The sequence below is a fragment of the Terrapene carolina genome, unplaced genomic scaffold, assembly GCF_002925995.2.
Source record: "Terrapene carolina triunguis isolate 2854851 unplaced genomic scaffold, T_m_triunguis-2.0 Scaffold278, whole genome shotgun sequence".
Taxonomy (NCBI): Eukaryota; Metazoa; Chordata; order Testudines; family Emydidae; genus Terrapene; species Terrapene triunguis.
In genome coordinates, this window is record NW_020664629.1 from 133,030 (window position 1) to 145,148 (window position 12,119).

Consider the following 12,119-nt stretch of genomic DNA (forward strand, 5'->3'; position numbering starts at 1 on the left):
TGGGAGTGAGATGTTTGGGGACCGTGTTCTGCAGCAGTGTCTGGAACCGAGAGCTGGGAGATGGGCTGGAAAACCGTCTGTGCTGCTGCTCAGGGGATGTGATGTTGTGTTGCCCAATCACACGTGAACACTTCCTAGTCCATCACCAAACCAGTGCATATTCCCAGACCTGTCAGGTGGGAATGGCTCTGTGGGACTGGTGCTTGGCTCGTCATCCAGCCGGCAAAGAGAGCACTGGAGATGGCCGTGGGCACAGGGAGGAAGGCTGGGTCTGGTGGTTGGAGACCTGGGTTCAGTTCCTGCTCCACAGCAAACATCCTTTGTGATCCTGGCTGTGTCCCGTGGGGCTTGTCTGCACGGGACATTACTGTGCAACAAGCCAGAGTGTGAATCTGCAGCGCCCTAGCTGGCCACACAGTGGCGTCCCATGTAGACAAGCCCTTGGTCTCTCTCTCTCTGCCTCAGTTTCCAACTGCAAATTGGGGTAACAGCCCTGCCCCCCCTCACAGGGGCACTGTGACGATAAATACACTAAAGATTGTGAGGAGCCCAGATGCAGTATCTATGACAGGGACAGGAATCCTGCTTGAAACAGGCCCCGGTGGATCTGCTGTTAAAGAAGTGGCGGACCCCTCTCCAGCAAGCATCAGTGTGAAGTGCCCTACGCTCTGCCCCAGAGACTCCATCCCATGGCCGGGCCAGGCTGGAGCGTCTCCCCACTGCCAGAGCTCGAGTCATGCTGGTTGCTCCCAAATCTCTTACGGGAGCCTTCATTTTTCCTACTGGTACCCCGAGCCCTGCTGTCTCAAGGAGATGGGCTGATCCTGCCTCCTGCTCGGGAATCGCGCCACCTCCTGGCCTGAATCTCAGGGCAGCATTTCAGACCTGCTGAGCCCAGCGGGCGTGCAGACGGCATGCAGAAAGCCCTCTGCTCTGGGGAGGGAAAAGGTTCTCTGTGGGCAGCAGATAATGTTTGCCTGTCCCCTGCCTGTCTAATCTCTTTGGGACTGTTGGCTAGAGCTGAAGTCCCTGGGCCGCTCCTTGTCTTCTCCCCGTGAACCCTCCAGTGGAGAGTCCCGCTGATTTTAGTTACCCTGCTGTTGCAGGATTCCTGAAGCCCTGGCTAATACCTCCAGAGAGCCTGCTGCATCATGGGACCTTCGCCTGGAGCTCTCTCTCCTTCCTGCCTTTGAAGACCCTGGGCCATATCCTCGTGGGGTGTAAATGGAGGCTGCTCCACTGGAATCACGGCAGCTATTCTGACTTACCCGGCTGAGGGTCTGGCCGGACGGCTTCCTCACTGTTCCGTTAGCCTGACTCCGCTTGCTACGTCTGTGCTATGAGGGAGGGGTGCGATCCCCAGGTCACGTAGACGCACTCGCGCATTGAGATAGCGCGCTGAAACGCGTAACGTCGCCGAGGTAGCCGGGGCAGCCCCCAGTATGTACCCCGGGGGCTCAGCGGGTTTGTACCTGGCACAGCCAGCCCCTGCCTGTGCTACTGCAGCTCCGCTCCTGGTTTTAGCAGGTAGCGTGTATGCGATTCGCACCCTGGCGCGTAACACAGACATTGGCTCAGGGAGGGTTCGGTTTTAATAACGGATCCTCCCTTTGCCGTATTCTACAGGGGCTAACGTGTCCTGAGTCCTCATCCCAAACGTATGCCAGAGGCGCTGTCTGAAATCCACCTGCATCAGACCTCTCTAATCTCCCTGTTCTCGGCCAAGGACTTCGCCCCCCAGGGAAGTCAGACTCCGCGTTGTAGATGTCAGCAGGGCCGGGGCTTTTTGTCTGGCCAGGACTTCGCCATTTAGGAAACTTCCTAAACTTGTTGCAGCCTCCGGGGATGAAAGCACAAGGGATGCGTCTCCACTCAGCACCCGGCTAGTGGCATTAGCCTGCGGTGTCTTGTCTAGGGTGGCAGGGCCTGAGGGCTCACCCTGCCAGGGAGAAGGGGGCAGCAGTGGCCTGTCTCTGCCAGGTTTCCATGCTAGAACTATAGGGTGTGTCTACACTGCAGCTGGGGCAGACTCACACTTCCTGCTGCAAACAGTGTGGCTGTGGCAGTACTGGTGGAGGTTTGGGTGCTCATGGGTCTGGGCTTGGGTGGCTGGGTCCCACCTGCAGCGAGAGGTCCCCTTATCGGCAGGTCTGCTCCCGGAGTTCTGTGCAGATGCTCACGCAGCACCACTCTCAGCCGGGCGTCGAGCTGAAGTCACTTCGGGAACCAGTTCTGCATCCTGCCGCCGCTGGGTCTGTACAGCCAGCTCGGACTCCCACTCCCAGTAGGGCGAGGCAGAGGCTCTGGCGGGGGTGTTCGTGGGCTGGCTCTCCTTCCACGTGCAGGCTTCTGGGCTGTAGCAGAAGGAACTGAGGCACTTGGGCTGTTTTTGAGCCCCTGGGCTCCTTGGTTCCAGTGCCTGGATGGCCCCAGCAGGCTCTGCCCTCCAGCAGCTTCCCCAAGCTCAGCGGCACTCCACGAGTGTGAACGTGCAAAGGCAGCGCTCTAGGAACCCTGGCTCCTGAGGGAAGCCCCTACTTCCTGAGCCCTTCAGTGCCCCAGTCCTTAGGAGCGGGGCCTGCGTAGCGTTTATAAAGCCGCTGTTCTAGCTGGGGGGCACATCGGGGAGCAGCGCATTTCCCTGCGCCCACGGAAACACGCACAGCCTTGGCTTTCTGGTATCCTCCGGATGCAGAACCCCAGTGGCCCTGCTTGTCCCCCTTCCACCTGCTGGGACCCGCCACAGACAGCTGTTCCGAAGGGAGCTCTTTCCCTGCAAGCCGTAACCGCCGCCCCCCACGTGCGTCCAAACCTGCCCCCTCCGTTGCTGCCCCTCCCCTGCCTGGCTGCGGAGCTTGTGACTTGCAGCTGTAGGATGCAGGGGCGGCGCTGGGCTTGGCGTTCCTTGGTCCAAGGGTGGAAGTGCCGTCGCTATGGCGATTATCCCTGTCACTTCTTATTCCTCGTAGTGATCCGTACAACCCCCCGCAGCTCCCAGAGCAGGGGTGGGTCAGGCCTGCGGGATCCGAGTGTCAGAGCAAGTACACGCAGCAGGGCCAGGAGAGAATCTGTTCCTCGGCGGGATTCGGGGTCCACACTCCGTCTTGAGCAGGAGAGAGCCAGGACGAGAGCTGATGGCAGAATAGACAAATGAGCTCTGGGCGCCGCGGTTCCAGAGAGAGGACGACAGACACAGCAGCTGTTTTCTGCACCACCTGGTTATTCAGAGCAGCGCCTTCACCTGCCAGGCATCTTTCCTGCATGTGATGGTGGCAGAGAAAACGAGACTGCCCAAGACACGCACGTCATGGCCCTGCTGCCCTCGTTCCGGGCTGTGTGTTCCCTGCGTGGATCTCACAGCTGTCCTGCGTGTTTATGCTCGTTCAATGAAGGAATTTCTGCCGAAGGTCTCCGCATAGGCAGCACATCCGTCGGACTGTGCTCCCTCGCCACACCCAATACAAACCCAAACCAACCAGGAGGGAAACGGCCGTCCGGCCAAAGTGCAAACTCACCACCCAAAGTCCCTCGCGGTGCCTGTAGCTACAATCGCTAATAATTCCTGCCTGTCTGAGGGGCACCTCTCCCAATGCCGTCCTGATGCCGTTGTGATCAGTGGGTCACTGGCTGGAGCCCCACACGTAGGAGAGAGGAGCACTTCTGGCAGGGCGTTCTCTGCACGGCCCCTCACCGGGGCGCCTGCTCCCCCCGTTCCCATGTGCGTCAGCCTTCAAGGCATTCTGTAGAGCTGTCTGCTGTCCCCAGGGGTGGGCAGGGCTCCAGCAGGAGACTGAAGGCCTGGGCTCTGAGCCTGTGCTTACCGTGTGGGTCACAGGAGAGGGGGGTGTTTATCTTTGTTTAAACATGGGTAGAGGGGTGTCTAGACTGGGGGGTTCCCAGTTTGGAGGATGGAGGTGCCAAGTGCCCAGGTTGGAGGACAGGGATGGGGCGGTTGGGATGGGGGCACCTGGGGCATTCGAGGCGGATCACAGGAGCAGCTGGGATGAAGGCCAGGGCTAGCTGGTGTGTTCAGGGCATGCCCAGTTCAGGAGCTGGCTGTGTGAACTGCTGTACCCTCCTCTGCTCCTGCGGGAGCCGCTCCGCTGCCCCAGGTGCCTTGCCACTGCTTTCCAAAGCTGCAGCAGCCGAGGGTTCAGCCTGGCCCCGTTCTGAGACCAGGGCTTGGATACGGAGCCAGTGCCAGAGACTGATGGGTGTGTCCCAAGAAATTATGGGCATTTGACCTTTTCTCCTGCAGTTCACCTGGGCTCCTAGAAGATCTTTCACAACCCCCCTGAAGCCACTGCTTTATGGAGCAGTGCCGGGAACTGTGGGACACGTCCCCGAGGGCAGGGCAAACTGCAGTGGTACGGCGCTCTCCTGAGGCAGCCGCAGGCTAGATGTGCCACTGGAGTCCCCGGTGCCACAGCGAGGGGCAGTTTGAAGCCCCAGGTATTGGCTGCAGGCAGAGGCAGGGGGTCTCTCTGAACGGCTCTGGAGATGCAGTTGGGTGGGGAAAGCCGTCTGACCCTAGCCCCTCTCTTCTCTCTTTCAGTGGCTCAGAAGGTGGTGGCCCTGCGGAAGAAGCAGCAGCTCTCCATAGGGCCCTGCAAGTCCCTGCCCAATTCACCCAGCCACTCGTCTGTCTCCGCTGCCTCTATTCCTTCTGTGCACATCAACCAGGTGAGACATGGGACCCCCACCCCAGCACTCCCCCGCTGACTGAAAGGTCAAGGCTGGGTCTGCTTAGCCCCTGTCTCTGAACACACACCCTGGAGTAGCCAGTGCAGCTGGAAGAGCAGCCGGCGGCGGGCTGCCGGCCTAGGGCCCAGAACAGCTCACTGCCTGCCTGGGGCCACGGGCCTGCAGGGCAAGCAGCATGGGGCCCCCAGAGCCCTGGGGCAGCGTGTAGAGTCTAGCCTGGCTACCCCGGGCCCTCTAGATGGGGGAGCGGACACACTGCGTAGCTGGATGTAGGGGAGGCCGATGGTCCCTCCCGCAGCGTGGGGGACGCTCCAGGGGCCGAGGGGCCAGCTGGGGGTGGGGTGAGTTCCTGGGAGCTGCCAGGCTGTGCTATGGGAAGGCCTGAGCTGAGGCTGTGGAGACTGAGAGAGCCAGGCAGGAACCTGCCCCCGGGTGGGAGGCACCTGGAGAGGCTCCTAGAGGGCACTGGGGGGAGCCCAGGGGGTGGGATGAGTTCCTGGGAGCTGCAGCTCCAGGGCTAGGAACAGGCTCTATGCCAAGGCCCGTGGCTGTCCCCTGCCATGCACCAGGGGCAGGGCCAGCCCTGCGGGGAACCCCAGGGACCCAGTGCAGGGTACCGAAGGTGGTGGAGGAGGAGGGGTTGTGTTGATGGGGTTCTGGGGAAGGCAGAGTCCGTGCAGAAGGGATGGGCTCCACCATCAGCAAAGGGAGCCAGGCAGCCAGCAGAGAGCAGGCCAGGTTTGGGGGTAACAGCCTAGGAGCTGGGAATGCCAGCAGGGCCTGAGGTGCCCTGGTCAGGCAGGCACAGGCCTCCACTGGGGTGGTCACTGAGCCAAAGGGACTGCTGTAGCCAGGGCAGAAATCCCAGCTGACCTGGGGCAGGGACAGGCTGAGCTTGGGGAGAGACTTTGGGGGCAGACCGCTCCAGGAGCAGGATGGGGCGTTGCACCAAGGAATGAAACAAACTCTAGAAATGTGTCTGCTCCGCTGAGAGATACTGATGAGTGAAAGGCCGTGACTCGAGGCCTGGCCCCAGGAGGGGAGTGTGAAGAACAGGCACAGAGATGGTGGCTGTACCCCACGCAGGCAGGGCAGCCGGAGGGGGGAGAGGGGCACTCCGCACAACAGATCCCTTGAGAACACGCCTAGCAGAGACATGCACACAGCAGATCCATTTGGTGGAGAGGGAGCTGATCGGTTTCTGAACGGGCTGATATGACGGGGTGGCCTGTGATAGCTGGGGCTGGACTCAGTGACCCAGGAGGTGCCTCCCAGCCCTATGCACCCCCCCTCCGTCCCCCCCAAGGGTCAGATTGTACCAAGGGCACCCAGCTCAGGGACAGGAGACCTTTCACGCAGTGCTGAGGGAGATCGGAGAGGCAGCGAGGTCTAAGCAAACAGTTGTAATGGGGGACTTCAGCTCCCTGCATTTAAATCAGTCAGTTCTCACAAGGGGTTTCTCCACGCTGGAAATGACTGTCTTGGAGTAGCTAGTCCTGGAGCACAGGGAGTGCTCCCAGCGCACAGCCGCGGGTTCAAGGAGTAACTTGGGTGAGCCGCCAAGTACCAGTGACCATGGGATGGGCCAGTTCACCGTCCTGACGGGAGGGAAGGTACCAAACACCGGCCCAGTGACACTCGGCTCTGGGTAGGGGGATTCCAAACCCTGAAGATCCTGGAGTCCAAAGTGAGGATGTTACAATCTTTCGACTCAGCGTGGGAGCCCGGAGGCACCAAAACAGAGTTCGAGGAGGTGGGGAAACTATAGACTGCAAAGGCGGCAGGGCAGCAAGAGCTTAGCCAGTCTGGCTACGTGACCAGGTTCCAGGGTCCCCGAGGCAAACAGACCCCTTCCTGGGCCGGGGACATGCAGCCAAGGGTGACCTGCAGAAGGAACAAACTCCGGCAGGTAAGGCGTGTGCGGAACTGGGGAGCATGAGGGAATTTAAAGAGCAAATATCCGAAGACTTCGAAACAAAATATTGTCGGAGTGTTTGAGAAGCAGGAAGGCTGTGAGAAAATGGGTGGGTTCTTGGGAGCCCTGGGGGAAGGGCGCAGGTAAGGAGGAGGAGGACATTGCGGAGAGCCATCAGTCTTCCATCCAGAGAGGATGTTGGGAGATGGCTGCCCTGGCCCTGCAGGTAAAGGTGAGGCGCTGTGTACGAGAGGAGGTGCTGGACACACTGGTCAGTAGGGAGCAGCAAGTCTCCGGAACTGGATGTTTGTCTGCCCAAGGGTCCAAGCAGAGAGTTCGCGTCTTTTATTCAAATCAGCTCCCACAGCAGAGACCTGGAAGGTACAAACACTGTCCCTGACTCTCAGACCTGGGAGCCTGACTCCAGGAGCACTTATTGTGGGTGAAACAAGGATTAAACACAGAATTGAACATGCCGAGGTGGTGAGGAGATAACAGGGACAAAGCTGCCAGAATGAGCTGCTAGCGTCTTTCATTGGGTGAGTTTCTATTAGAGTTCATGGCCTTGGTCCTTATCTTAGAGTCACAGAGTTTAACGGCCAGAAGATGCCACCAGATCATCTGTCTGACCTGTCTAGCCAGCACCTGCCCACTCAGCGCAACAACCCAGCTGAGACACACGGGAGGCGACTGATGTGCCGCAGGCAGAGACTGGGTGGGACTGAGGTGCACCATGCTCGAGCAATGGCAGGGAATGATAGCGAGATAGACCCAGATAATCCCGGCGAGTGATCTGCACCCACGCGCTACGGAGGGAGGCGAAAAGGTCACAGCCAGTCTGACCTGGGGGAAGATTCCTTCTTGGCTGCACATGTGACAGTTCGTTAGACCCTGGGCATTGGAGGAGAAGACAGCGAGACCCTGGGCATTGGAGGAGAAGACAGCGAGCACAGAGAGCACCTCATCCTGCAGCCCTGGCCGTCCCCGCCCAGTGATCTCTGCACACCCTCAAGGGCTCTGAAGCCAGTCCGTGTTCCCTGGGCCTCTCGCACCCAGCTACTGAAAGGAGCCATTCCGTGATCGGGGCCGGACCGGCCAGTGGGCTCCTCAGAGCCGATACCAGCCCCCCGAGAGAGCTCCTGCGGCTGGGGGTCTTGTCCAGCTCTGCCCATTCTGCACCCAGGACAACGGGGCAGCTCGGGCGCCTCATTCCTCTGCTCCTGCCAGAGCCTTGGCCCCCGCTGCCCCCTTCCGGCAGCCGCTTGGCCGAGTTCTGCCAGCAGGGGCTGCGCTCGCCTGGCGCTCGTGGGCTCTCCAGGTAGCCACTGGAGCTAGTTCCAGTCTCTTTCCCCCTTCGGGGATGTTTCTCATGAACCATTGCTGAGAAGAGGGGGCCTCCGTGCTCCGTGAGGGGCGTCGCCTTTTGGGGGCCAGGGTTTCTCCTCCCATTGTTCCCCCACCCCCTTCCTTTTGGGCATGTGCACTTGATCCTGAACTTACCATGTCCCAGCAAATTCACCCAGTGCCTCAGGGGTGGATGGTAACCCCGACCTCCGTTACGCCCAGCCTAGAGCCTCGAGATCAGTTCCCAGCTCTTACGTACCCGTGGCCACGTGTCTGGCTCACTGGGGTATCTCCGAGGCCCAGTGCAGGTCACGGCCATTCGGCCTGCTGTGGCCCCAGCAGGCTTTACCAAGCACCTGGCGGGAGGGACAGCCGTCCTCTGATGTCGGGGCACATGCTGGGGAGAATGCAGGAGGTTTTGGTAATATTTCTATAAACACTATGTGTGACTCAATGTCCCCACTCCCTTTGTGTTGCTGCCTGCTGGGTGCGAAGGGGTTAACTTTCTCTCTGGGACCAGGAGACTAAGAGCTCGGTGTGGGAGGCACGAGGCACTGTCGAGGCCTGGCCACATCTGGGCCTCTGTGGAGACGCTGGAAACCTCCGCGATGCAGATTAGTTTAAACGATTGGCAGCAGAGGAAGCTGAAGTGTGAGCCCAGCGTGTGGAGACAGAGGAACTGAGGTGGGAGCCGCTGGGTGTTAGGTGTGCAGCTGCGGACACCCAGACCTGCAGCCGGAGGGGAAGAGAGGGTGTCAGGGAGTCAGAGCAGCTGCGTCTGCCAGCGTGGGCTCTGCCTGACACTTGGCTTCCCCGTGCCGACCTGAGGACTCTGAGTCCAGGTGACAGAGAAACGCTGCCTTGTTGTGAGCGGGCCGTGCTGCAGACAGGCCTGGTTCTTGTACAAACTCCTGCCCCGAGGACTGAACTGTCTCCTTCGCTTGTAGCGAGCCGGTCCTGCCGTCACTTCAGTCACAGCCCCCCTGGCTGCAGCCTCTGCCTGCCGTCCGCCAGAGCCTACTGGGTGCTCACCCGACTCCTCCAGGGCGTTACTCCATCAGTTAGAGGGCTCCGCCTGGTCTGCTGGGACCCAGGAAGGACTGTTCCCTTTATCACCAGTCTCTCTCGGTGGCTGTCGCCACAGCCAGAGATGGTGAGCTGCGAGCCCTGAGGCCTTGCTTTCCTACGTGGTGCTCATAGGCATGGGGGAGGCTCAGTCCCTGCCCCAAGCCTTCTCCAAGGTGCGTTCTTGCTCCCATCTGAAACAGGCAGGTGACCGACCTGATTTCTCACCCTAGGGAGGCGAGGCTGCATGCCTTGGGTGCTCAGAGAGCCCTTTCTGCTTATCCAGACAGGACAAACCACTCTGGAGTTGCTGGTGGTTTGCAGCCCGCAGTGATAGCTCTGGGGGCAATCTTTTCCCCACCGGTTATCCCAGGGGCCCAGCCTAGTTTGTTGTGAGCTGCCTCTCCCCTCCCGTGGGTATTGGCGCTGCAGCTCCTTTAGCAAGACGTAGGAACCTGGCTACCAGAGAGCTTGGCAGGGTTGCACCATGGAGTTGTCTGCACCTTGCCTAGATCTGGCTCCCTCCTCAGACCCCACCTGCCTCGTTCGGGAGCTGCTCGCTCGTCGTGGGATTGTCAGCGGTGTGTGTGGATCCTCACTCGATCAGTGAGGGAAGGGCGTGGCGGGGGAGGCTGCATCCCCGGGGGGACGCCGGGCGAGGTGCTGCTGGATGCACAGTATGCCGGCACAATCCCAATGGACGCTGCTGGCCAGGAGGCCCCGCCCGTGCCCCGGCAGTGGGATCCCCCCGGACAATTGTCACCAACAGCTGGTTACTGTACAGTCAGGAGCCATTCTTTACAGTGTGCACGTGGCCTGAGGAACTCACTGCCACTAGACCGCATGGAGTGCAAGGGCTGAGCAGGAGTCAGACAAGGGTCAGAGGTTTGTCTGGATACAGGCGCATCTGGAGCTGCCACAGGGGGGTTACGAGTCTGGCAGGACTCCTGGCCGCCTACTTTGAGGTGTTTGCAGCCTCCCCGGGCAGGGGCAGGAGAGAAGAACTGCTTACCACAGGACTTCTTGGCCTTCCTCATGCAGCTGACATTGTGCCAGCCGTGCCCTGCCTGGGCTGCTGGGACAGTCTGTGTAGCGGGGGTGCCGAGAGCATTGAACCGAACTAACCCTGCATACAATGGAAACCCCACTGCACCCCTAGGTCCAGCACTGAGGGGCTAGTCCTACAGTCCTCAGAGAAGCCAGCCCCGCTGCAGTGTCACGAGCCGCATCCCAGCCCTGGGAGAACACGGAGTCAGGGTTGTTGTGAGCTGTGTGGTCCCCCGCGGGCTCCGTGCCCTCCGCTCCAAGCCCTTGTCTGAGCCGGCTTCCCTGGGGCGCCAGGGACAGTCTGAGGTGGCCCTGCCGTGCGAGGTTGCTCAGTGTGAGCACACCCAAGGGGGATGGTTGTAGCCACCCGGGGGGCAGCCTGCAGGCAGGTCCCAGTCGCACGCCAGCTCACCCAGCTCTCTCTCTTGCAGGCCACCAACGGCAGCGGTGCCTTTAGCGACTACTCCTCCTCCGTGCCCTCCACCCCCAGCATCAGCCAGCGGGAGCTGCGCATCGAGACCATCGCTGCCTCCAATACGCCCACCCCCATCCGCAAGCAGTCCAAGCGGCGCTCCAACATCTTCACGGTACGTGTGGCCAGCGGCGGGACGCACCAGGCAGGCGGGCGAGGGGAGAGAGGCCCCATCGGCACAGGGTGGCCCTGCTCACGGCCATTCACATGCTGGGGCCACCGAGCAGAGCGTGACTTCTGGGGCACGGAGAGGCTGTGGGGAGCACGATGCTGTGTGTGTGTGTGTGTATACTGTGTGTGTGTGTGTGTGTGTGTGCAAGCACATCCTCTGTGTGTGTGTGAATTCTCCCTGTGTATGTGTGTGTGTATCCTCTGTGTGTGTATGCACGCACATCCTCTGTGTTTGTGCATGCATGTGGGTGCATCCTCTGTGTGTGTGTGTGTGTGCGTGCATGTGTGTGCATCCTCCGTGTGTGTGCATCCTCCGTGTGCCTGTGTGAATCCTCCCCGTGTATGTGTGTGTGCATTCTCCGTGTGTGTGCATCCTCTGTGTGTGTGTGTGCATTCTCCATGTGCGTGTGCATCCTCCGTGTGTGTGAATCCTCCCCTTGTGCGTGTGCATCCTCCGTGTGCGTGTGTATCCTATGTGTACGTGGGTCTCCTCTGCGTGCATGAGCATGTGCATCCTGTGTGTGTATCCTCCACGTCCATGTGTGCGAGTGCATCCTCCGTGTGTGTGCGTGTGCATCCTCCTAGCGGGGGAGGTGAGGAGTGGCTCTGCCTGTGGGCGTGCAGCGCTGGTGCTCCTTTCCCGTCGCTCTCCCTGGGGCCCTGTCCCCTGCGCAGGGGCTGACGTCCCCAGCGGCCGGGGCTCTGTTTCTGCACTGGCTGAATGGGCCAGGCAGGGTCTCGTGGGCAGCGGTGCTCAGAGCCAGCAATGGCGCATGGAGCCCCTCTTGCATCCATGTGTGATGCTAGCTGGACACCTCGGAGCTTTGTGGGGCCCCTGCTGATATGTAGGGGGAGGGCTGGGCATATCTGAACCAGGGGATTGAGGGACCCCCAATCCCGTGACATCATGGGGAGTCAATTGGGGACATTTACAGCTGTTATTTCTGCTGGTTGTGTTTGCACCCCATCTCTCAGCACACTCTACACCCATGTGCACACACAGCCACCCCACTGTCCCCAAGGCACCTAGGCCTCCCCACACACCATCCTAACATGCCCCACGTGCACTTCCGTCCCCCTGTCTGAACACACACAGCAATTAGGAACCCCACTGTTCCCCAACACCTGTACACCAGTGCGCACACCCATCCACTGTTCCCCAACACCAGTGCGCACACCTGTCCACTGTTCCCCAACACCCGTACACCAGTGCGCACAACCACCCACTGTTCCAACACCCGTACACCAGTGCGCACACCCATCCACTGCTCCCCAACACCAGTGCGCACACCCATCCACTGTTCCCCAACACCTGTACACCAGTGCGCACACCCGTCCACTGTTCCAACACCTGTACACCAGTGCGCACACCCGTCCACTGTTCCCCAACACCCGTACACC

The 12,119-nt window shown here is 60.4% G+C and overlaps 1 protein-coding gene across 2 annotated transcripts in view; it reads left to right on the forward strand.

The window, feature by feature from the left end:
- Positions 1-12,119, forward strand: part of LOC112120581 (arf-GAP with GTPase, ANK repeat and PH domain-containing protein 3) — a 79,601-nt gene that overhangs the window by 40,997 nt on the left and 26,485 nt on the right. For both annotated transcript variants that reach the window (XM_026657726.2, XM_026657727.1), the window contains exons 7-8: positions 4,556-4,683; positions 10,507-10,662. In XM_026657726.2, the coding sequence (XP_026513511.1) occupies positions 4,556-4,683; positions 10,507-10,662 (284 nt within the window). The remainder of the gene's footprint in view (positions 1-4,555; positions 4,684-10,506; positions 10,663-12,119) is intronic.